General features: G+C 48.9%; 2 protein-coding genes across 5 annotated transcripts; one reads left to right on the top strand and one right to left on the bottom strand.

Annotated features, from left to right (window-relative positions):
- Positions 1 to 222: 222 nt before the first annotated feature.
- GOLGA2 (golgin A2) lies at positions 223 to 19283 on the bottom strand. 4 transcript variants are annotated; one of them, XM_066200912.1, is made up of 28 exons: positions 19200 to 19283; positions 17882 to 18004; positions 17460 to 17540; positions 13993 to 14127; positions 13345 to 13388; positions 13157 to 13220; positions 12642 to 12701; positions 12087 to 12167; positions 10319 to 10357; positions 9754 to 9816; positions 9422 to 9515; positions 8653 to 8759; positions 8065 to 8123; positions 7713 to 7854; positions 6603 to 6692; positions 6328 to 6435; positions 6144 to 6231; positions 5301 to 5647; positions 4350 to 4463; positions 3847 to 4071; positions 3506 to 3605; positions 3347 to 3426; positions 2625 to 2778; positions 2418 to 2485; positions 2037 to 2139; positions 1685 to 1791; positions 1359 to 1527; positions 223 to 1251 (listed from the first exon to the last, which is right to left on the bottom strand). In XM_066200912.1, exons 1-28 carry the CDS (start codon positions 19245 to 19247, stop codon positions 1004 to 1006), a joined length of 3141 nt encoding a protein of 1046 aa, XP_066057009.1. In that variant the 5' UTR covers positions 19248 to 19283; the 3' UTR covers positions 223 to 1003. The 4 variants fall into 4 exon arrangements, with proteins under 4 accessions (XP_066057009.1, XP_066057011.1, XP_066057012.1 ...); XM_066200914.1 differs by lacking the exon at positions 12087 to 12167; XM_066200915.1 differs by lacking the exon at positions 13993 to 14127.
- A 1678-nt stretch (positions 19284 to 20961) lies between these two features.
- Positions 20962 to 23868, top strand: SWI5 (SWI5 homologous recombination repair protein). Its single transcript, XM_066201575.1, has 5 exons — positions 20962 to 21221; positions 21318 to 21366; positions 21796 to 21917; positions 22822 to 22916; positions 23179 to 23868. The coding sequence occupies exons 1-5, from the start codon at positions 20962 to 20964 to the stop codon at positions 23241 to 23243; spliced, it is 591 nt and encodes a 196-aa protein (XP_066057672.1). The 3' UTR covers positions 23244 to 23868.
- Positions 23869 to 25245: the final 1377 nt, after the last annotated feature.

The following is a 25245-nucleotide window of genomic DNA, read 5'->3' as shown; positions in this document are numbered from 1 at the left end:
GTTTCAGGGAGGACTCTCCTCTTTCCATGTTCTATTTTCTCCTTAGAATCAGGGCTATGGCTTCAAGACAGGGCCAGGTACAACCACACTTGCTGCTGTATGTCCCAGGACCTTAAACATGGGCCATGGGTCTTGGTTTCCACTCATCTCCTGCAATCCTTCCCAAAATGGGAGAACGGGAAAGTTCAGGGATGGAGGACTAGAACCTCTGAAGTCCAGAAATTCAAAACGAAGCATGTTTATTAAGTGGTTTCCTTTTACTTATTTCTCCCATTTCTTAAAATAAATAAAACCTTCAGACACATACAAGTGAAACACATCATCCTTCAAAGTGCAGTTACATTTCCACCCCACTCCCAAGAATCACATAAAGCTTTATCAAGTAACCAAAAGACCCCTCAAGGCTCCCATCGGTCCCTTCCCCTGGCAATGAGAACAGACAGGGCCGTGTTGCCCAGGAGCCACTTGCTGGGGGCCTGTTCTGAAATACAGGTGCAAGAGGCAGGGCTGCAGCAGGAAGGGGAGTTCAGGATACGTAGTATGAAAACAAACCCAACCTGTTGAGAGTCCAAGGAGTCCATTACCAGAACAGTTAGTTACTTTGGGAGCCCTGGAAGGAAGTGGGCTGATGACAGGCATGAGTGATGGATCAGAACCGTGTGAAGCTCCTGTGGCAGCAGAGTCTGGGACAAGGGATTAAGTCATTTTGCCAGAAGTCATGGACTCCCTTTGCCCTCAGTCTGGGCCTGGCCTAGGTGATGCAGCACCAGCTGCCTCCCAGGATGAGTTAAGAGTCTGCCTGTACTCCAAGCACACCAAGTAACAGAGAAAAGAGAAAGAGAAGATGAGGTCTGATGCTTGAGTTCCATCTGATACAATCTCTCTTTACTGATGTCTTTAGGAACCTGTTCTCACCAAGGGCACTGAGCAGAGGTGTGGGCACATACAAGTCTATCAAGTCCTTTCAGGCCCACAGAAACCTGTCAGTAAGATATAGCACCACTTAAACTACCATGATTTTGACCTCATCATTCTCATCCGCACGGTAGAAGAAGGGAATGCATGGGTTTTCCAGCAGGGAGCCCAGCCTCTCCTGAGGGTTCTGGATTTCTCTGAGAAGCTGCATTATTTGCTTTGCCGTGGGGTCCTCTTGGTTTGGCTGAGCAGCTTTACTGTCAGCAGGGGGGAAACCGGATTGATGAACAGCAGCCTCTTGTTCTGCTTCATCTGACAGATTTACCTCTCGTAACCCTGCAAGGAGCACAGACAAGGCAGGCAGGTAACTCCTCCCATCCACACACAAGGCTGAGAGCAGGGGCTGTTCCCCCTGCACAGAGCTTGTCCTGGCTGCAGCTTACCTGCTCCATCGGTGGCGTTCAGCTCAATGCGCCTCTCTGCTGGAAGCACACCTTCAGTCTGGCTTGCCAACAACTCTGGGTTCTGAGCAGCTGCTACGTACTTGCTGTACCATTCATTTCTTTCCCTGACCAGGCGCATCACTAAGTCCTGCAGTTCCAGTAGTTTCATCTGTACCAAAGTAAAGGAAAGCCCATGAAACGTGCACACAAAAACACCCCTGCAGTTTGCAGTCCTACTCCTGTCACAGAATTAGCAAATGAACACACAAAGGTTTGCACTCCCCAGGCCCACCCTGCTTGGAGTAGTACCACAGAAGAGTCCTTGCCTTCATCTCTTCCTTATCCTGAGCCAACCTGCTGATGTACTCCTCCTTCTCCTGGTGCCGCTGTTTGAGGATAGCCCTTTGACTCTGGTACAGTGCAATGTACTCCCCTGGAACACAAGAGAAGCCTCAGGAGTGTCTGCAGGATTGGGGTACAAGCCTTACAGTGAGGTATGAGGACCCAGGAAATCCAGCCCTCGGGTGGAGACCTAGCCCAGTTATGCAGCAGTAGGAGACAGAGGGCTTGGTAGTTTGAGGGCTCCAGCTCCAAAAGCTGTTTGGGGACCACCTGCTCCCCCCACATAAATAAGGCACAGAGCAAGCTCTAGCCTGTGCTGGTGCTGCCTAAACATACCAATGGTGTCCGTTTCTCCAGACAGCTGGATGCAGCGGTGCTCCAGCTCCTCCAGACGCTCCTTCAGATCAGCCTTCTCACGCATCAGCTCTGTGAAACGCAACTGCACACACGGAGTGGGGTCAGTCACCTGGGCTGCTCATGTACAGACAACATCCATGCTAAAGACAACACCCCCATGACTCTGTCTGAGCCTGGGGAACAAATGCTGCTCCTTTACAACCAAGCAGTGAGCAAGCTTTTTAAGGTGGAGCATCTTTTTATGGAACATCTGCTGCTTATTCCCCTACAGTCTGCCTGAGTTGTGTTTGTCTGACACTGGATCCTAGTCTGGCTGAGCACTGTAATAGGGCTGAAACAACATGAGATGCTTTTGCTTACCTGTAGCTTGTCCATGGCAGTTTTCAAAGCCTCGTGAACCTCCACTGGAACAGTATCCATAATGGAGCCTGGAAGGGATGTGTGCAATTACAGTTTGTCCTGGGGCAGGATGCACTCACAGACCCAAAGGTCTGTCTCGGAGCAGCCATGGCCAGCTGGCCCAGCACCTCATGGTCACACTGTCCCCAAACTGTGCGGAGACTTTACCTCCATCCAGTGTGACGTGATGTTGCTGCTCCTGCCTAAGAGCTGTGATTTGCTGCAGGAGGGTTCTGCACTGCTGCTTCTGAGCAGCCAGCTGCTTCCTCAGATCTTCTCGCTCCTGCTCCACTTGGGACATGGCAGAGGTCACAAAAGTGACCTAAAAAGAATTTCAGAATGTGGACATTAGTGCTTCCCCTGTGTTCAGCAGGACCTATGGTGAATCTCAGGACAGAGTAACAGTTTACCACATATTATTTATGGGTGCGAAACCAAAGACCTGTGTGACTGCCCTGGAACTAAGCCAGGCAGCTGCTACTGCCTCTTCTCATTCCCAATTAGTGCAGGTTAAAAACTGGGTCCCTTGAGAGCTATTTGACTGCAGTATTATGACTATACTTGCAGATAAATCTTGTAGATATTTGACACCATTTCCAAGTTGCCTTCCAAACTAGAGTGAACATCATCATCAAAGCCCCATTAAAGAGCTGCTCTGCCAGCTGAGCTGTCACCATAAGGAAACCACTGCCAGACTTTCAGCCTGTTTTGTAAGGATGCTGCAGAAGTCTTGGCTTTGCTGCTGCATGAGGAACTGCTGCATTTCCCTCATGACTGCACTCAGCTGGCAGGATAACAGCTGATAAACCTCTTTGCAATTTAACCGGTTTCCTTTTCTAGATAGTTATTTAGAACTAAAACCAAAGGCTTTTCTACCCGTTAAGACTCACCATTTCTTCATGGCTTTCAAACTTCTCTGGGATCACAAGAGAAGGTTTTTGGATTTCTTCAGTCATTGCTTCATCGCCTTCTGTAAAAGAAGGAAGGTGAACAAGGAGGCAATGCTGCAGAGAACCCAGCTCTGCCTACTCCCTGATGCAGCCACTCACCCTCCAGCTGGTGCAAAATCCTGCCATCCATTTCTGCTGCCAGCTGACTGATCTGGGCCTGCAGCTCTTTGTTTTCCTTGGCTACAGCTTCTAGACTTTCCTGCAAGAGAAAAGCAGAGGATCACAGAAACCTGCACAAGCTAGACTGCAGTCACTCCAGACAGCAGCACCACACACACAAACACACAAGCAGTACTTTAGCTCACTCATAGATACCACTCATCTGTAGGGCACAGGGTGTAATCACAGCATCACAGAACAGCCCAGGGTGGACGGGACTGGCAAAATCTCTCACTTATTGATTACCTCCCATCTTTCTACTTGTCTCTTTTTACTGTTACCTTCGTCTGCTGCAGCTCTTTCAGGTGCATTTCCACTGTCACCTTCCCCTGGACCTCCTCGTGCTGCAGGCGATCCATGAGCTGTGTCTGAAGCAGGAATTGCTTGTGCAGTTCGTCCTTCTCGGCAGCAAGCTGCTGGAAGGCCAGGGTGTACTGCTGCAGGTGGCTGTAGCACTGGTCCCGCTGCTCCTGCAGGCCACGGGCCTCCTGTGTCTTCAGCTCCAGCTGAGAGAACGAGATCAAACCATCACATCAAACCCTTTCTGCCTGAAAAACTGATCCATGTGACATGATCCAAACTGTCAACATTGCCCCAAAGCCACCAACCAGGCAGACAGCCACCATCTGCCCCCACATGCTGGTCCCCCACATCAGGCAGCAGATGACAGGGGAAGGCTCCCAGCTGGATCTTTACAATACCCATTTCCATCCTTCCATCAGTGTCTGGGAAGTTGCCAGCAATTTGCACAATCCAGCCCTGCCATCCCACTGCTGGTGCTCACCGTCTCTTTGAGCTCCGCCAGGTTCTCCTGCAGCTGCCCAAGCTTCTTGGCCAGCTCTTTCTTTACATGTTGCTCTGACTGTAGGGCACTTGTAACCTCCATGTTTTCATTTGTCTGCAAGACAAACACGACTGTGTAAGGAAACTGGCCCAGCCACCATGAAACAGGCTCTCTCAATAAACCATGTTAGTTCCCAGTACAACAGGGTGCTATCCCTTGTGTTTTTCTGGAGTGTAACTGAGGGCCGTAAATTGACTGTTTAGGACAGTAAATAACTTACAGAAAGGTTCAGAAGATGGGAGAAGAGCAAGGAAAGAGTCAGGGGAATCAGTGCTGGGACAGTGCCAAGAAGAGGCCTGGCACATCATGCAGCCTGTCAGCTCCAAAGCAGATGGGTGGTATGAATATCCCAAAGAGAGCCACAGACACTCAAAAACAAGGAGTTCAAAAAGGACTAAAGAAAAGAAAAAAAAAAAAAAAAAACAACAGCTGGACCATGTGTCAGTCTGCTAGGACCCCAGAGGGGAAAGTGATACACTGAGAGAAGCAAAGCAAGAGTAAGGATTCAGCTCCAGGATGGGTAAGAATGACAGCAGCAGGAGAGAATACTGTTGAGAACTTCCTCATGGGCAAATACAAGGGAACAGGAAATGGGTATCTTCAGGTAAAAGGGCAGGAGGAATATCCAGGGACAGAAATAGCCTGACTTCCAGGGAATGAGAAGGAAAAAGAAACAGTTCTGGACAAAGATATTGATTCATCTGCTAGAGCACCTGAGGGAGTAAGGAATTGGAGGGGACCCCCTGGTATGGCACTACATATCAAAGGATGGAGCAGCCACAGTCTCAGAGGATGAGATGGATAATGCTGCTGCCAGTTTTTCACATCTGCCCTACAACAGGATTGCACCAGTGAGGGAAGAACTGGGAAAGATGCACAGAAGAGACCTACCAGTTTGACAAAGCCGTTCTGCAGCTCAGCCAGCTGCTCCTTCAGATCCCGGTTCTGGCTCAGTGCCCTACTGATTGTGGCCTTGTCACTCTGCATGTCCTCCAGGATCTGCTGCCTGTCCACAGCCTCCTCGCTGTAGCGCTGCACAGTCTTTTCCAGCTCCAGCAGCCGCTCCTCCTGCTCACGGTTGAGGTGGCTCAGCTGCTCGTTGTCGCGCACCTGGGCCTGGTACTGCCCCTGCAGCTCCTCCTTCTCCTGCTGCAGCCGCTGGATCTCCTCCTGCAGGCTGAGCTCAGCTGCCGTGGGCCCCGGCAGTGAGGGAGGCTCGATATCCATGGGCTTCACCGCTGAGGAAATGCAATCAGAGGGGGCTCAGTCACAGGGGAAATGGCTGGGTGAGACACATCCCTGCTGGATACACAAAGCACACCCCAGCCCATTGGGCTCTGTGACCAGAAGGGATCACCAGCTGAAGTATGTTCCTCTGAGTGCTGTGCACTGAGGATTGGAAAGACCAAACCTACCCCAAACCCAAGCATAGCCTCCTGCTGTCTGCTGCTGACTTCCTCACACCCCTAGCAGGAGCATCCTGTCTTCCCAAACTCCTAGGCCAGAGAGGCTGACAGTACAGTCAGGCCAATACTACAGACATACCCAGGCTGCTGGTCCATTCATTACAGGAGTTCACTTGCTGTTTGCCCAGAGAAAAGGGTTCTTAGGGTCACCTGGTCTCCATCTGCCTTCCCAGCATCAGACCTACTTGCACCTCCCATGCCGAAGCATCTGCACAGCAGGACAGAGTTCTCCACTTTGCAGTGGGAAGCCGCCCTTCGGAAGGCCTACCTGATGTGCTCAACAGCTCCGTAACATTATCTTCCAGCTCCTGAATTCTGGCCATGTGTTTCTCCTTCTCCTCTGCCATTGTGTGGACCTGCAAGGCCACACAAATGAAAATTACAACAATGTTCATGGGGCATTTCCTGCCGCCTGTGTTTGTCCAGAGCTGGGATGCTGCCCCTGGGGTTACCTGCTCAGAGAGCTGCTGCACCCGCTGCTGCCAAGCGCTCCCCTCCTCCCTCAGTTTCTCCACATACTGGTCTCTTTCTGCCTGCAGCTGGTGAAGCGACTCTGAGAGCTGTTCAAAACAAAATCAAACAATATCATATTAGCTAAATAAATTTGGTTTAAGGGATAAAACTTGAAGAAATTAGTGTTAGTGCAAAGCTCAGACTACATTTTTCTGCCCCACGAGTTTTCTTTACTGACATCAAGATTTGGATCATATTTCATACAACCTCTTACCTGAGCTACCTGGGTTTCCAGGCTCGCCTTCTCCTCCAGAGCCATCTGCAGCTGCTGGTTTGCATCCAGACTCCCTCCCTGGCTTGAAAACTGTTTAAAAAAATCATAAATTTAAGGCAAAATGTTAATGCTCAATTCCTGCAAAGCCTTTCTGCTGAGAGTAACCTGCCACATGATCTATGTTGTAACCTTCTATAGTTCTTTAAAGTGCTCCAACTCATAGTGAAGTTCAGTGTGGAAAAAAAAAATTAGGAGGATTAAAAACAAAAAGCTGAGATTTTAGTCATGTAAAAATGGCTGAAGTGGGAAGCTCCTCCCTACCAATTTTACATTTACTATTTTTTCAAATTAAGAAAATAGAATCCAATCAAGCTTTGGCTCAGAATTGTTGTGCATTTCCAGAGTCTGCGTTATACAGCCATATCAGATGATATAAAAGCCTGTGACCTTAAAAGCTGTAAGACATGTCAGGAATTTAAAGCCAGTGTCTGGAGCATGTCAGTGGACTGAGCACCAAGGCTGGTTCAGCTGAGGCACAGCACTTTTCCCAGAAGAGCAACAGTTGGCTTAATTTCAAGGGTAACTTAAGACACAGTCTAGGAATAAAAAAAAAAGAGCATTTTCTTCCCTCCCAGGCTCAGGGTTATACCAGGCTTGCTCTCTGACCTGCTAACATTTGGCTCCATACATTCTTTCCCCAGTTGACTTCAAGCTGCCACTGTCCAATTCACCACCTTCCACTGATGGGTACAAACGCCACCCCTACTCAGCTGGTTACTCAGTGAGACTGCACAACTAAATAACCAAAATCCCGAAGAGATACAATCAAAAAATTCACTGCATTTCCACCTTTCACACTCTCTCGCTGGACAACAGTTTTAGCAGACTAATGTTACATTGCTTTTCAATCAGTGTGTGCTCTTCAATCAATTTACAGCTCCAACACCTTAGGGAATAGAAACTTTCTGTTCCCCTAAGGCCTTGTTGAAAGCTTTTTTCTAGGAGGATGTCTTGAGGAGATTTCATGCCTTCCTTTAAAGCCAGGAGAAAAGTCTTGCTCCCTCTCTCAGAAGGAAGTGTGGCAGTGTCATCAGTGTCCTCTGCCCTCACCTGTTGAATCATCAGTTCAGCCATTTCCAATTTCTTCTGCAAATCTTCCACATCCAACTTCATAGCTGAGTTCTGGGACACCAGGGAGTGAACTTTCTCTGACAGTTCTGAATTCTGCTGTTTTACTTCCTCACTACTTTTGCTAAAACAAACAAAAAATTAAAGTGGCTCTGGGTCTGCTGATGTCCAGGTCATAAATCTACAAACCAGTGCTTCCTGACAGCTAGAATCACAGAAACATCACGTCTAGTGACTTTTTAAATTGAATATCCAGCCTCCCAAGCCACCACCTGTGGTCTTTGCCACTTGTTGTTTTGGGGCTCTTCTGCAGTAATAAGCAGAAGGGACTTACCTTCGTTTGTACAGTTCCAGTTTCAGGTTGTCTCGCTCCTTCACTAACTCTTTATTATGCTGGAGAAAAAGGAAATTATTGATTCATCTACAGACTTCAGCCAAACAAATAAGGTATTAAAAAACACTTCATTTCACCTTTAACAGATCAGCTAAAACAGAAAAGGTCATAACTTTAGCAAAAAACTCAGGACAGGTTTGCTTAGAACCTCCTGAATTTTCGAGGAATTAGTCTGCTCAGTCTTTTCAAATGTGATGCTACAGGTATTTCTGCAAACTTCTGGATTAGAGACAATACTAGAGTGTGAGATGGACAGTCTGGGACAAGGCATCTCTCTTGTGTGGAGCTGCCAGACTAATGAATGAGGTGTCAGATCTGAAGACACCAACTGGACCATATGATTAGTCACAGAAACTTGAGTGAAGTTTGCCTTGATCATGGGGAATACAGGGCTTTTAAAGGTTAATTAACAATTAACAAGGTTAACATCTGCCTCTTCTCCAAGCAGGCACTGCAGACTTTGCAGCAGTGTAAGCAAACAGCCAAAGGCAGAGCTGCAGGTTAAGCATAAACAGAGGTGTCTCTTACCTTCTCTGACTGCTTTTGCTGCATGGAGATGGAGGACAAAGTGCGCTCCAGCTCCGAGACCCGCTGGCGAGATGAATGTAAACGGGCGGCAAGGCTCTCAGCTTCTCCTGGACAAGTCAGAGCACAGTCAGTTGAGGCTAGACCACAAAGAGCATTTTGGAACTGGCTGAACAGCATTTTCTACTTTGTCAACAAGCTCTTCAGGCAGCACAGAACTTAGTAAATCTGCAGAGCTGGCTCCACTCCTGGCTCTACAGGTGATTCACCAACAGCCCTGGGAGCACAGCTCTCTGTAACTACCTGCCTCACTTTTTAGAGGGAGATGATGAAACTTCCTTTGCAGAACAATAGACAGTATGTTGTTTGGGGTTTTTTTTGTTTTTTTTTTTTTTTCTATTAGAATAAATTGCTCAAATGCAGTTCAGAATAAAAGGCTCGGCTAAGACCTAGATTAACATGACAGCTGTGTGGGAGGCAGGGCAGAAACGGGAAACCAAGTTTTAAAGGAATTAGAAAGAAACAGTCTGGGGTAATCATCAGGCCCAACAGAGCTGACAAGCCTTTAGTGATGCACAGAAGAACTTCAAATGCCATGAGACCAATGTGCTCCCATCTGGGGACAGCTACGATGACAGCAGCAGTGCCGGTGCCAGAGGCTGCTCACAGAGGGGTCAGGGAGTGCTGTGAGCTGGCTGCCAACAACTGCCATGCTTGTGACTTGATGTGCACAGTTCAACCTCCAGCCTGAGCTGCAGAGACAGTCACGTACCTGACTTCTGCCGTGCAGCTTGCTGAGTGTGGCCAAGGGCTGTCTGCAACTCAGATTTCTCAGAAACAAGAATTCCAATAGTCTGGATATGAACCTTTGGGAAAGGAAAATCAGCTCAGCACAAAACTTCTTTGCTTGCCACTGCAACATCACTGTTGTCACAAAAGGACAATTCAGTAAAGAGCTCTTGCAGTTAAGTACAGTCTGGCTGACACTCGGAGTTTTGCTAAAGGAATAGACTTCTGCCTTCCAGGATAAGGACTGTGAGTGCTCAATAATCCACAAAACAGCAGAAGTCAGGTGATATTACTGTAAGGGAGGCTCTGCCTTACCTGTAACTGTTCCCTCAGTGCTGCTTGCTCTTTAGAAAATTTCTGTTCAAACTCCTTCTTTTCCTGTAGAAACAAATACTGCCTGGTCAGCACAAACATGCAGATAGTTAACCCTTGATTTACGTCAAACTAAAAAAGCAGGAATTAACTGCTACTATTTCTACCATCCAAATGATGCCAGTATTTTTAAAGACACACTTAATCTTCCACTATTTGAACTACTTAATCATTTTTCCATCCCAGACCAGCAGCGACAGCACAGTGCAATCATTGCAGCACACACGTGGCACTGTTGGAATCGAAGCTCTTGGCAAGGACCTCAACTGTAACCTCCTGCCCCCACTGCACTCCTCCAACTTGAGCATTTACATTTGGTCAAAATAAGAATGCTGCCTTGTCAGGCCCAACTCACAAAGTCAAAATATTAAACCTTACGCTACAGATAAAACTGAATCTAACACAAGACAAGATCATGCACACTTGTGCCACAATCCACCGTGTTTTCTACTCCTCAGAGAAACAGATACCTATTTCTGTATCTATCCAAAAATAGGACACACTTTACCTTCTCCAGCTGATTCACTGCTTCTTGGTTCTGCTGTTTCTATGGAAGAAAATTGATGCACCGATATTAAGAGAAAATACTCTCATGCTGCTGAAGCACATTTTCACTTTGATGAAGTAGGATATATGCCCAGTTAATGCAACGAGAATTTCCATTTCTGTAGAAGACTAGGAAGTTCATCTTAGCTATTAAAAGTAAGAGATTTGGGGCTCCCTTCACTAATACATGTGATATGTTTTTCATTGTCCAGTACATTATCGCAGTTCTCCTCCAATACCTCTGCTGAAAACCCTCTGTGTTCCTATCTGTGCATCCAGCAACTTCAGTTTAAACTTGCAATATCCCACATCTATGCAATAATCATAGTCAATTAACTGATGTGTTAGGAAAACCAGCAAAAATGCTTTCAATAAAAGATAAATACCTAAATCCCAAAGCAAAAGTCCTTTCCTTTAAGTGATTCCTTAGACCTCTATCCCAGTGAACAACTGGCCAAGTCATGCAGAGCTGCACGTACGTTGGCAGGCTCCCACCAAGGTGGTATGAGACAGAGCTGAAGCCAGATGCAAGGAAAGGGATAATTCTGTCCCAGCCAATTTCAGTCTTATGGGTGAAGTACTGGTGACCTGTGACTGCACAAAGTGCATCTGAAGGTGTGAAGGGGACAAAGGCTGCCCAGGCTGCCACCAAACCCTGTTTGCCCTTTGCTGCTCTTGTCCCCCTGGCAGTTTTCTCACAGATGCCTCTTAAGTAACTACATAATAAGTATTTTTTCCTCTTCCCAAATGATGAATATTGGCCAAGGTGTTTCTTTATTACCACTACTACCTGCATTTTGAAACATGACTGCAGATGGAAAGGTGATGAGGTTTTGATTTTAGCAATGCCAGCCCACAACATAACCAGGAAAAGCAAAGGCAAGAGCACAAATGCAGCAAAGGCCCTGCAGAGTTCCAGACAAACAGAAAAGCTGGCAAACAATGGGAATCCTGGGTGGGCAATGCACTCTACCTCTGCAGCCCAACTAAAACACAAAAAGAAAAAGAACAGAACAAAAATAACTCAAACCAAAAATGGAACAAAACGAGGGGTCATGGGGTACACTGGGAAATGCTGAACTTCAGGAAAAGTGTAGTTTTAGAAAGGAACAAAATGGGGGAAAGTATTTCACACAAGAAAGGCTCTTTTCAGCCTGGAACAGATCCACTTAGCTGCATTTCTTGCAGTGTTAAGGCTGAAGGCTGAAAAGCAGCAGCAGGAATCCATGCAGGCCACAGGACAAAGCAGTTCATTCATTGTGCCAAGAGAAGCTGAGGATATGATCAGGAAACAGCCCCAGGCTCTCTTGGACCTATTGCTCCCACTCTGCTGATATATTTAGAACAGCATCACCACCTGCAGAAACAGGTTTTCACACTGCTGCCAGCACCAGAATTCTCTATTTCAAGGATTCAGACCAGGACCAGAAATAGCTGTTTCATGAGGATGCTTATCATCCAGGGACAGTGTGAAGAGATCAAGAGAGCACAGGTAAATGGAAGCAACAGAACTGTTTCTGCTTCCTCAGATGAGCCACCACACTCACAAGAGGCCTTAGGCTTTGATCCTCTCACAGGTTTTCCATCCAGCCCATTTTGGTCCGTACCAAGTGCTGTGTAAGCAGCCTTCCTTGTGGCACTATGAGGGAACCCGTAACCTTGCAGACACCCAGAGAGCATGGAGGAGCAGCAAAGACAGTGTCAAACTGATTGGTTGGATTGTTTCTTACCAATTCCTCTATCTTTGTAACGAGCTGTTTGTTAGTTAGATTGCTGGAATCCAGGGCTACTGCCAGCTCCTGGTAACGTGTCTGACGGGCACATGCATATAGGAGAAAAAGGAAGGAGCAGAAGAGGAGGAGGGAAGGAAAAAAGCAATAATTAAAAAGGACAGAAAAATAAATCATTATCACAGTTTGATATAATCAGATTCTCCAAACAAAACAAAATCTGTGGTTTGAACAAAAGCAGCTGGGATGTCAACCTATTTTATCCGCTTCTGCCGAGGCCTCGTTTTGACATAAAAGCGAATCAGGAATAAGAACTGCAGTTGCATGGAAGCCAGATTATCCCAGTCCCCAAACTGGGAACATCTCCAATAACTGCCTCTGACTGTTGTGATCAGAACTACCCAATTACAGCTCCAGGTGACACTACACAGTGATGTATGTGACCTGTGCATCCAGTCAGGCCTCACTAACACTGCTGTAAGCACAGAATTCAAACAAGTGATCAACAACAGCAAATAAGAAAAATAAAATCATGACAGACTGAGAACAACTTACTTCCATTTCCTTAATATTTGTGGAAGAAACAGGACTTTCTCCATTCACATACGATGTTGACTAGAAGTAAATCAAGTAAGTCAGTTTTAGTCCCCAAGGCAAATCACTATTAGATAAGATCCTATTATAACAGTAACACTCCTCATAGCACCTGTCACTTCAAACGACCACACACAGGCACAGAAAACACTTTTCTGACTCAGGATAGATGCTGGCTGCCCCTGTGACAAGCTGATGTGAATTATTCAGACTTCATATTCTTTCCCAGTAAATCAAGAGTACATCTTTCCATGAATACATACAATTCATTCATCCCACTCTGCTTTTCTTCCTACTGCTGAAACCTTACATTCCTAAACCAGGATTTTTTGCTCCTCAATGTTTAAGTATCACACTGGTTAGTAGGACGGCTGCAGACGTCTCTGAGATTGAAGAGTGTTTCCTTGAGCTGTCTGCTTAAAGTTCCACATCAAACACCAAAAGAATTAATGGGACAGATGGATGAAAAGGAGTACCTGGGAAACCAGGCCATTGAGTTGTTCAGACAACTGACGCAGACCCTCTGTTGACGAGAAAGACCTGGGAACAAAGACCCGGCAATGAAAACCTCTCCCAGAGAGCTGCCCAAATCAGCACAGCATTGGGGCAGGGATAAAACCTTAATCTGTTGTGATCCTGTTGCAAAGCCAACAGAGACACTCACCTGTTCTCATCCAAAGCATTTTTATGATCCTCAGCTTCATTCATCTGTGGATTAAAACATAAAAACTTACAAGCCTGTAAAAGATGGGAGTTTCACTTATGAATGTGTCAGTAAGACTTGATTACACCTGGGCTCAAGTTCCACAGCTCCTGTAATTACTGCTTCCCAAAGGAAGATGAACTTAAAACCACCAACTCAGCCCTGGCTTACACATAATTTCTGAGCGGTGTGAGTCTGGGTTTCCTGGAATAGACAAGCATATCAGGCTTTATGTCTGTTGTTCCTTTTTATCAGGATAATCAACACTTCACTGGAAAAAACTACAACTGAATCTTTAATTAGTAAAAGGAAATAAAGACTGATTGGACTGGAAACCTGTCTTATTAAGGGTACTTTCTGCTAATGAAATAGGAGAGAAGGGGAAGGAAAACAGCTTTGGAAGTCACAGGGACACGTGCGTGCTAGTACTCCCTCTGCTCTCACAGACAGACGATGACGGCATGGAGAGTGGGGAATGTAGTATTTTTAACAGGAGAAACCCTGAACTAGTCATGTCATATTTATGAAGGTCATCTTTCTCCACATTAATGTGGCATCACTAGCCAATATTCAGTGGTTCAATGGCAGTATTGATGATAAGTCACAAACCTGTGTCAGCTGCATGCTCTCAGGAGCAGGCAGAACAGAAGCACAACTAGGGAGGCTGTTGCTGTTAGATAGCACAGGGACATCGGGAGCAAGCTGTTCAGCACTACGAGTGGCAACATCACTGTCAAAGTATGCCTGTCACAAAACACAGCACAGGATTACAGCCTTCATGCAAAATGAACAAACACACACACCGAGGCATCACCTCCTGGCCTGCCTGTGAAAACCAGACAGATGTGCGCAGTCATTAAGAAACATGTGGAAGGGGACCTGTGTTCTCCCCAGAGCAAAGAGGTGGCTGCATCAGCCACAAACACTGTCCCAGAGTGTGTCCTTTCATAAAGAACCAGTGTCCCACAATCCAACTCCCTTTTTTAACACAGGGCAATAATGTCACCCAAACTCTACATTCACACACAAGATTCACTGCAAAAGATTCACCAAAAATCAAGCAAGGGCAAAGCCAAATGTTACTGCACTTTGGAAAGCACCACCTTCAAGGTGTTCCTGGGGAAAACACAGATCACCGTATGCAAATGAAGATGGAAAAGAACAGGGGAGTGACTATTTGAAAATTGGGTTAGTCAGACTAAAGTGTTCTGTCTAAAAGTTGGTGAAATTTGTGGCATGCCATGACCCACCAGTTTAGAAACAGGACGTTTATGAACAGGCCAGAGGGAGGGCTGGCAGCAGGTGCCTGTGGCCCTGCTGCAGCCATGGATCCCATGACTAGAAGAATCTAAATAGAAAAGAGAAGCGCCAAAAAACTATTTCTGGACAGCAAGTTCCTATCCAGCCTCTGTGGGAGGATGGATGGCATCTACAGCCCCCTCTACAAAGTCACACTGCACTGGACCATTTCATCTCCTTGCACAGCACTAGAGTCATGAAGATCCAGCAGTGCTCCTGTGTTTTATAGCAATTTGATTGATTTCATCATCCACCTCTGGTAAGTCACCACTTAAAAACACAACAAAACAAATGAGATAATCTTTCAGCATTCAGCCCCACCAATATACTGCAGCTCTCTGCTCTTCCACCTGGAAGAGTTTCCTCTTACTTCAGTTACTTCCTTCTTGGCACTTCATAGGAACCAAGAAATCTCACTTGGCATTCCCTGTTTACCTGCTCATCACTTCACTCACTAATCCAGCAGCAAGGTTAAAACAGCAACAGTGGAAACAGATTTAATGAAGGCAGTAAGTTTGAAGACTACAAAGAGAAAACAAGAATTTTCTGAATTTCTTTTTGCAGGACAGGTACTGATGCTCTGAAGGAGCAAGACGTGTTAGGTGCTTATTAGGAAGGTCAGGAACTCCCTCACTTCTTCCAGCTAAAGGTTACTTCACCTTTATCAATCACACACTCATCAATATAAACATCAGAGGGACAGGAGGAATTAATTCCCCAGTGCATCTCAAAATGATCATTTCTTCTGATCAGAACATTCTTTCTGCCTAATACTTCCAAGATGCAGAAACCAGTAATGTTCCTTAACCACAAGAACTCCTTTTTTTGCAAGGAGCAGTTCTGTAATAAACTGTCAAAAATCCCAAAACTATTTGAACAATCGAATTTGTTGGAAACAGAAAGCATTAGAAGCAGAACACTTATACAGAAATTATGCATTGTAACATTCCAATAAAGTAGAATAAAAAGTCAGTAATTCTGCTCAGCTTAGCGTGGTAGTAGGATGCATTTGCTTTCACACAAAGGCTTCTACTTTGCTGTTTTTCCTCTGTTTCAGAGCCAAGAAAGCTGAAGTGAGAGAGAAGGGAGGGCTCTGCCTCACATGAGACACCAATGGCAGCAGCAGCTCAGCTGCCAATGATCAGCTTTTCTGCCCTATTAGCGTCAACTCTCTAAACAGCATTTTCCTGACTCAGGATTTTTACAAGACAGCAACTGGAATGAGAAATTGTTCTTTCATTACATGTTGCAGTTAAAGATCGGTTTTCAAATAATTCCTGAAACCCCAGGCACAACAATCCAAAAATTCCATAATAGCCAATCAGATCAAACTGTATCTCAGAGGAAAAGAGAAAAAAAAAACCCAGGGAAACAAGAATGAATTGAACAATAAATTCTCCCTTTGCAGAACATGACTAAAGCTGTAGACACAGGCAGGCCTTCACTGCAAAGCTAAATGTCACCTCAGCAACAACACTGGACCACCTATCTTCATCTCACCCTCCAATGGGAAACAAGTCTCTTTTCTCCAATATATTTAACCTACTCTGAGCTTACAACTGAAAACAGTCCCCAGGACAGCAGTGACACTTCAGTCACAACGTAAGTTTCCTGAGGCACACCTAGCACCCCAAAAGCTGGCAGGGTGTCTTCTCATCACTCAAGTTCTGCTGGTACAGACCTACACAACCCAGTCCAGCTGGTGGAACTCTGTGTGTCAGACGTACTATTACACAAAAAAAAAAAAAAAAGGAAAAAAGAATACAAAGGCAATTCAGAGGGAATTCCATTCCCCCTTGCAGGTTTTCACTTCCATCTGTCAGGTACCCCATGTGATTACTATAGTTATATTTATTGCTGGAGACCCATGGATATGCAGTAAATATAACAATGAGCTACTTTATGACAACTACATTGAAAGAATGGTAGGGAAATAAGCTACCAAAACAATGCAAGTGAAAATGAGAATCAGAGTTTTGGTATAACAAAACTGGAAAAACAGTCTGGGCTACAAAACTTGACTTCTCTGAGTTCCTATCACAGTTTGGGCCTTATTTTAAATAAACTGACTGACTGGGAAGAAATATTTTTAAAAGGCTGCTTGTTTATGTATGCTCCTGAACACCTTTCTCTTGCTTCTTGGCATACTTCCTGCCCTTTTCTTTTCAGGATCTTGGGAATGTGAAGACGCTAACGCCTGTACATGCCTGGCTTTGAAGTATCTGACTTCCTGCCCAAGCGTATTTACAGCCCTGATGCTTGCCAGACTGTACATCACCTGTGCCAGCTTCATCGCCTGTCATAAAAGAGATGGCTGGAATAACCAGCCAGTGCAGCTGTTTGCCTGGAGATGAGCAGAAACATGCCCTTGAGAAACCAAGCTCCAGGAAACTAGGCACTGACACTCAGAGCTGGAGAAATACAGAATAAAGAAACACTACCTCTTCCTAGTGCAGTTTTCCTCAGCTCTTAAATGAGTTTATTGCCTCACCCCAAATTCCTGTTTTCCTCCAAGCTCAGCTGTCTCAAGAAAGACTTTTTGACAAGGCTCACTTTTTGATGTGATAACTTTGACACAAACCAGAAGGAAACAAGCACTTAACAAGCAATGGTAACAAAGAGCTCCATGTTAACAAAAACAGCAACAAAAGTGAAGCAACTGACAATGGATGTGTGAGGACAAGGCTCCATCCCAGAGATGGAGCTCAATGTGAACAGAACCCAAAGCATGCAGGAGGGAGAGCGAGTCACTCTGAGGGACACAAGCACTGCCTCACCTTCCTCTTGTCCAATGAGGGTATGGCTACCCCATTGGAGCGGTTAAGGTCTGACACCAGCACCTTCAGAATGTTCTGAATCTACAGGAGGCGAAAGAAAAGGGGAAAGAGAAACGGCTCAGAGAAGGGCAGAGAGAAAACATCAATCCAAGGCAGCCAAGGAACCAGCCTGGTCCAGCTGGTGAGGACCACAGGCCTCAGCCAGCAGCTCTGGGCACACCCAGGGCACCATCAGACAGACTCTGACACCAGCTGCGCCTTCCAGAACAGGCAGCTGCCAACTACTGCAGCACACTTCATACAGCACCTATACCACTCAGCTCTTACCCCAGCACAACCTCTTCCAGCTCCGGTCAGATTGTCCAGAAAACCAAAGAAGTGGGAGGTGGCAAATGATTTGAGAGAAAGAATGAGACACTCACGTTCTCTGGAGGCTGCTGGTCATCGGTGGTGGGAGTCGCAGGTCTGCTGCCTTCTTTAGTTTTGCGTTTTTTCTTAGTTCCTGCAGTTGCTCCAGGGCTGTTCTTCTGCTGGTATTCCTTCAGCTGTGAACAGAAGAAGAATAATCTGAAGTCCAAACAGAATAAGCCTTCTATAACCCCTCAAAACCTAACTTCACTGGTAAAAATACAGATCAAATGTAAGGCCAGGAGAAATGCTCTTCCATTAATTCATCCATTTGGGGGGAAAACAGGAATCCAGATAAGCCCACAGAAGGCTAAAGTTAGAAGTGATGGGTTTATGACAAGAGTTGTAAACATTCAACTTTTGTTTACAGCCAGTGCTGTTCCTGGGAAATTATTTGATACTCCATAGTGCAAAAGGAGATTGAAAGCACTGGTTTGGAGGATTTTTAGGGTTGTAAGTAAGAGCAATCAGGCAAAACTAATAAAGGCCAATTAATCCTGCATGCAAAGTGAAAAAGCACTGCCTGATAGTAAAATCTTCCACTCCATGAAAGATTTTATGAAGGACAGGTGCAATTCCTACAGCAGGCACTGCAACAACTACGAACTAAGGGGAGAAAAAAAAAATCTACAAATGATTTTTAATCACAACCACTTCGCCGAGGAAGTGCCGGTCTGATAAGATGTAACTCAAATCCCGCCAGGTCAGCCGGCATTTGCGTGCAATTCCTGCACGCCCGAGCCCCAGAGCGGCCGGTGCCGGCAGTTGTTTATGCCCGTAAGGGCAGCCCCGGCCCGCACAGCCCGGGCAGGGCACGGCGGGGCACCGGGGGACGGAGAAGGACGAAGGAGGATCCCTTCATTGGTAGGATTTCAAAATGGAAGCCTGAACTGCTCCAGGACACTTTGCCGTTCCCGTGACTTTGACACAGAAGCGCATCCCGCCGGGACGCAGGCAGCCGGGCCGCCCCGAGGGAAAAAAATACGGGGAAAAAAACAGGGGGAAAAAAAGGGGGAAGCGGGGAGGAAGCGAGGGGAGACACGACAGCCGCACACCAGCCCGGGAAACCCTCACAGCACCGCAGCCGCCCAGGCCCGGCCTCGCCCCGGCCGCCCGCCGACAAGGCCGGGCCGCGGCCCCGGACACCCGCAGGCTCCCGGGGCCCCACCGCGGCCGGGCCCGGAGCGAGGGGGCGGCGGCGGCGGCCCGGCCCCTCAGGGGAGGCCGCGCTCGGCCCGGAGTCCGGCCCGCGCGGGGCTCGCGGTACGAAGCCGCCCCCAGCTCCGTCGTGTCGTGTCGTGTCCCGTCCTGCCCGGATCCCCGGCTCCTCACCTTCTTCTTGGCCGCGGCCAACCGGCTCTGCCTGCTGCCGTCCGCCATGTCCGCCCCGCGCCCGGGCCACGTCAGCCCGCCAGGAGCGGCGGGGGCGGGGGCGGCTCCGCCCCTGGCCGGCCCCGCTCCGCCCCGGGACACCCCGGGGTGACACAGCGGGACAGCCCGGCCCCCCGGGACGCCCCGACCGGGGACACCCCGGGGTGACACAGCGGGACAGCCCGGCCCCCCGGGACACCCCGACCGGGGACACCCCGACCGGGGACACCCCGACCGGGGACACCCCGGGGTGACACAGCGGGACAGCCCGGCCCCCCGGGACACCCCGACCGGGGACACCCCGACCGGGGACACCCCGGGGTGACACAGCGGGACAGCCCGGCCCCCCGGGACACCCCGACCGGGGACACCCCGACCGGGGACACCCCGACCGGGGACACCCCGGGGTGACACAGCGGGACAGCCCGGCCCCCCGGGACACCCCGACCGGGGACACCCCGACCGGGGACACCCCGACCGGGGACACCCCGGGGTGACACAGCGGGACAGCCCGGCCCCCCGGGACACCCCGACCGGGGACACCCCGACCGGGGACACCCCGACCGGGGACACCCCGGGGTGACACAGCGGGACAGCCCGGCCCCCCGGGACACCCCGACCGGGGACACCCCGACCGGGGACACCCCGACCGGGGACACCCCGACCGGGGACACCCCGACCGGGGACACCCCGGGGTGACACAGCGGGACAGCCCGGCCCCCCGGGACACCCCGACCGGGGACACCCCGACCGGGGACACCCCGGGGTGACACAGCGGGACAGCCCGGCCCCCCGGGACACCCCGCCCGGGACACCCCGGGGTGACACAGCGGGACAGCCCGGCCTCCCGGGACACCCCGACCGGGGACACCCCGGGGTGACACAGCGGGACAGCCCGGCCCCCCGGGACACCCCGACCGGGGACACCCCGGGGTGACACAGCGGGACAGCCCGGCCCCCCGGGACACCCCGCCCGGGACACCCCGGGGTGACACAGCGGGACAGCCCGGCCCCCCGGGACACCCCCGCCCGGGACACCCCGGGCCCCGTGTGACACCCGGCGCTGTCCCGCTGCTGTAGTGACCCGACAGCCCAGAGCAAACGCCGGGAGGGGCCAGCCTGGCTTCCCTCACCTTTGTGGGGCGCGTCCCGCACACACGCCTCTGCGGTGCCCGAGCGCTGATCCCGTGGGCAGCGCAGGCGGCGGGGTCTCTGTGTGTGATCCCGAATCCTTTGACCCTCCAAGCGCGGCAGCACCTGAGGCCCGGGCAGCCCCGGCTCTGAGACACGGGACACGGCTCTCACAGGGCCCCAGCGCGGCGGGACGGGGCTCCAGCGCTGTCCGAGCCTCCGTGCGGGACTCGGGGGGCCGGGCCCGGAGGGAGCTGCGGTGGCCCGGCGGGACACGGGGACGAGCGGGGGCGTGGGCAGTGCTCACCTTGCGAAAACAACATTGCGGAGGTGCTTAAGGAAAAAGACTAGCAGTGGCACCCAATGCTCATGTCTGGTTAGCATAACGGTGTACAATCATAGGTTGGCCTCAGGGATTTTTCAAACCAGAGGTCTTTTTGAACCATGTTGATTCAGTGATTCTTTGTGAGTGACCCGGAGACCCCCTGAGCCCCCGTCCCAGCTGAGCCGCGGTGCTGAGGAGTTTCTGAAGCACCAGATATAACTACCTCGGCTGCGGCCATTGGGGGACAACCGTGCCCTGCCACAGCCAATGGCACCTGCAGCCCCACCGCTGTCGGGCCGGGCAGGGAACTACCACTCCCGGCATGTCCCTCGGCAGCAGGACTACAACTCCCGGGGTGGCCCCGGCGGCTCGACTACAACTCCCGGCGTGCTCTGTGGCGGGGCGGGGGGGCCTGCAGCTCTCCGGTGTGGCGGGAGCCCCGAGCCCTCAGCCCTGGCCGAGCGGGTCCCGCCGAGCGCGGGCCGCAGCCCGCCCCGCCACCCGCCGCCGCGGGCCCTGCCCAGGAGGTAGGAGCCGGTTCCCGTCTGCCCGTCCCCTCCCGGGCCGCGTCCCCGCCGAGGCGGCGGGACCGGCCCCTGACGCGGCGCCCTCTGCTTTGCCAGGGTCTCGGCCGGCGGCCGGCGGAGCGGCGCGGCCGGGTTCAGAGCACCGGTGAGTCCTGCGCGGGGCTGTCCCGGAGCCGATCACGCGTTCGTGGGGCTCGGCCCGCCCCGGTGGGGAGTGCTTTCCCTTGAGGGTGAAGTTGCTGGTTCCCCGGGGTAGTGCCGGCGCCGCGGTTTGCACTGTGTCGTGCTGAGAGTTTCTCTTAAAAGGCACATTGTGAATTTTAATTATTTATTTTCACTTTACACTGCAGCTCTCGAAAGTGCTGTAGGAGGTGATATGGAACAGGCTAACGTTATGTACACTGATCCATATTTTAGCTGAATTCCCCCTCCCTGCCCTAGGAATATTTTTTTTCCTTTTTTATTTTTTCCTGTTTTATCCAGTGACACACACACTGTTTACCCATTAGTGCTCCAGCATTGTAGCATCTTATCCAGAGCCGAGTTCCTGCCACATGTCTTCTATGTTCTACAGATCCCATCTCCAAAGTCCCTCCAGCCTAATGGAGCCAGCGAAGAAGCCTTGCGGTGTGAAATCGAAGAGCTGAAACAGAAAGACCTTGCTCTAGACCAGGAAATTGCACAATTATTGTCCGAGTACGTCCTTGGCAAGCTCAGTGTTCACTGTGATGCCTTAATTATTTTTGTTTTTAAAACAAAATGTGTTCCAGGAATTGGAGCTGAGAGCTGACCTTCTATGATGCCATTATTGGCATGGTGCAATGTTGGTTACAGTGTTGTTGTAAGTGATGGGACTTGTTAAGAGACAAGAGGGAATTCTTTCCACTTTATGTGGTAAGGCAAAACAAGTTCTACTGGGAGCTTGCATAAGAGGATTTTTGCTTTAGCCTGGGTGTTGCTGAGGTAATTATGTGTTTACTGGGAACAGATAATTTTAGCCATTTGTTTTTTGTTGTGAAGAACTGATATTTTCTAAGGTGAGTGTAGTGCATAGGATGGAAGTGGTAGAACAATAAAGGCTGTTCCAGAACCCTTTTTGATTTATCCTCAAGGATAAACAGATCTTCTAGTGGCAGGACAAGAGGAAATGGCCTCAGGCTGTGCCAGGGAAATTTCAGGTTGGACATCAGGAGGAATTTCTTTGCTGAAAATGTGATTAAACATTGGAATGGGCTGGTCAGGCAGGTGATGGAGTCATGGTCCCTGGAGGTGTTCAAGAGATGACTGGATATGGCATTCAGTGCTCTGGTTTAGTTAATATGGTGGTGCTTCTACAATTCCTATATTTTTTCCTATATGCAGATTAGAGGTACATATCAATGGAATTCACCACAGCCTACTCATTCTCCTTGACTCTGAGAACTTGGGTGAATTGGCTTTCTTGAGCTTATTTAGAGCTTTCATGTTTAGAACTTGCAGCAGCTGCACTTTGCTGCATTCAGTTTCTGCTTTTGAGGTGCCAGGCTTGGGTATCTCCCACAGCAGCAGGAACCCCCAGTCCCTCTGTGTCATTTGTGACCTTTCTGGTGTTATTTTACAGGGGCTACAGCCTGGAGGAACTGGACAAGCACATCTCTCTGCTCCATGAGTACAATGAAATCAAAGATGCTGGGCAGATGCTCCTGGGCAAGCTAGGTAAGGAAGGGAAAGCTGGTGAAGACCTTTTTAGTCAGTGTTTTCATACAGACAGAAAGAAGCTGCTACCATGAAGGTAAAGCTTGTGTTTCAGATTCTTCACTTTTAAAAAAGTGTTTGGGCCAGCAGGAGGCACAGCTGCAAAAGCTTGGGTTTCTTGTCTATGGGATGCCCTATGGGATAACTAGGGGAGGAACACACCACGTTTCTGACTCAGCTGACCTTTGTTTAATGAAAGCAATGCTGTTTCCTTATTTCCTAGCTGTTATCCGAGGGGTCACTACAAAACAGCTCTATCCCGAGTATGACTTGGAGCTCAGTGACTAGTCCTGAACCTGGAGACCGCCAAGTCCTGCAAAAGTGGCTGTCACTGGGCCATTACACACTGGTGTCATCCTGGTTTAGACAAGACAGAAGGTGGAAAAGGAACCTGTGGAAAAGGGATGTAGGATTTGAGATAATTTCATGTACTGCCTAATCAACGGGATTTTTTTTCTTAATTTTTATTTTGAAAGGTTGTAGTTCAGGTTGATATTGAGCCTCTTCCACGGAGCCTTTGATTCCCTGCAGTATCCAGGGGCTGTTTGGTTAATGAATGGATAGAGAAAGTGAGGGCATACAAGTGTGCAATGTGATAGCTGCTTTGAAAGGAAAACCCTCAGAACAAGGGAGGGAAGAAGGCAGAAATTGTAGTGGTTTGAGGGTTTTATTTTATCAACAAATCCAGAGAAGTCTGGGTGTTCTGTATTTTTGTACTTACCTGCTCTGGTATCTGGAGGTTTTGTATCATTTCTGTACTAAATGGCAGAATGTAAAGTTGTGTTGAACTATCCACTCTGAATAAAGCAACCTTCACATCTGTCAGTAATTCACTTCAAGAGCCTATAAAACACTGCATGAACCTGGGAACAAATTCTAAAACTATACTGAGACAACTATAACATGAGTTATTCTTGTTTTCTCCAGGAATGTGCAGGTGCAGAATCACTTTTCTCTGCTCTAAGTGCAGAGTCGTGGGAGTGAGCACTGTCCTGGACAGTGGATGATGTTGGGAGCACGAGTGTTTCAATGTCAGTGTTAGGGCTGAGGGTGACTGCACAGACTAAATTTGGCTGCTTTGGGCAGTTGGAAGTGATGAAGTGCTCTGCTGACTGCAGATGTACGGTACCTTTTTCACTCAGGCTTGATGTCCTTCTGCCCATTTTTACTTTCCAAGACCTAGACAGTAGGTTTCTTCTGTGGTCTCCAGTTAGGCCCATGCTACAGTCTGCTTGCTACTTAAAAATCTGAATCAAATTAATTTGTCTTCATTGTGACTGGAAGCCAGAAACCAGGCACAAGGCTGCTGCCGAGAACAGATAATTGGTTTTGCACTCCTGGCTCTGGATGTGGCACAGAAACATCACTAATAAGTGCCTTGTTTTGCCTCAAAAGCTGTGGGGAGTGGTCTCAAGGAGGGAGAGAAAGAGTCTCTATATTCCATGATTCATTCAAGTAAGTGTCTGTTGTGCAGCTGTGCAGTATATGTCCTGTGGCCAGACCAGAGTGGACTCTCAGGGGGATGTTCACACCCCTCCCCACCACATAGCCCTCTGCCAAGTGTGGAACACTCATGTGTTTTGGAGTAGTTTTAAAAGGAGGGAAAAAGTCACAAGGTGGCAAGAACTGGGAAATGCAAACTTTGTTACTAAAGTTGCTGTTTTGGCTGGTGTTTCCTGTGTAGGACTGGTTCAGCCTGGAGTGTTCCAACCAAGATGTTCCTCTGTCAGTGACACACGCAACTGGAAATTGTTTTTGCAATAGGAATTATATATGGAAATTCTTCAGTTTGTGTGAGATGTGAGCTAAGGGGATGAAGTATAGTCCATTACCAAAGTTACTGAAGGTTATTCAAGGAGTGAGAAGTCCATGTTTTCTTCCCCACTACATAGGAGCACTGGGGTTAAAACTTGCAGCTGTAGCAGTGCCAGTGTCCTCCTTGAGGCTGCAGGGTTGGCTTTACACTTCAGGTAGCAATGGGCAGGTGTCCAGGGAAGGTCCCCTGATCCCAATCCCTTGTCATTGGAGGATGAGAACAACCCATGGACAGGGCCTGGTGTCCTTGGGGAATCCCTGCTGCTGGCACGGTTGCTCTGCCAGGCGGTGGCAGCTGCATTCCACAGCTGTTCTGGCTGCTCTGTGCAGCCCAGAGGAACCCAGAACTGAAAGATTCCAGGGACTAAGTTAAGGACTCCTGGGATGCTTCAGGACAGGACTGCACACTGCCACTGAGGTACTTCATCATGGCCCCTGTGACTGCCCCTCCCAGAGTTCCTCTTGTACCTTTATG

Source organism: Chamaea fasciata, unplaced genomic scaffold (assembly GCF_029207755.1).
Source record: "Chamaea fasciata isolate MVZ Bird 193981 ecotype frontalis unplaced genomic scaffold, bChaFas1.0.hap1 SCAF_20, whole genome shotgun sequence".
Classification (NCBI taxonomy): domain Eukaryota; kingdom Metazoa; phylum Chordata; class Aves; order Passeriformes; family Sylviidae; genus Chamaea; species Chamaea fasciata.
This window is presented reverse-complemented; position numbering and strand designations above follow the sequence as displayed.

Bases quoted from the DNA above. Each gene is read 5' to 3' on its own strand.
- GOLGA2 (XM_066200912.1), bottom strand. From the start codon at position 19,247: ATGGCGGACGGCAGCAGGCAGAGCCGGTTGGCCGCGGCCAAGAAGAAG. The intron at 2,779-3,346 runs GTGAGTCTTAAC...AATTCTTTTTAG, and splicing joins TTGAAAGCCATGAAGAAATG to GTCACTTTTGTGACCTCTGC. The intron at 2,486-2,624 runs GTAAAGTCTCCG...CATCCCTTCCAG, and splicing joins TCACGTCACACTGGATGGAG to GCTCCATTATGGATACTGTT.
- SWI5 (XM_066201575.1), top strand. From the start codon at position 20,962: ATGGCACCTGCAGCCCCACCGCTGTCGGGCCGGGCAGGGAACTACCAC. The intron at 21,222-21,317 runs GTAGGAGCCGGT...CTGCTTTGCCAG, and splicing joins CCGCGGGCCCTGCCCAGGAG to GGTCTCGGCCGGCGGCCGGC. The intron at 21,367-21,795 runs GTGAGTCCTGCG...TATGTTCTACAG, and splicing joins CGGCCGGGTTCAGAGCACCG to ATCCCATCTCCAAAGTCCCT.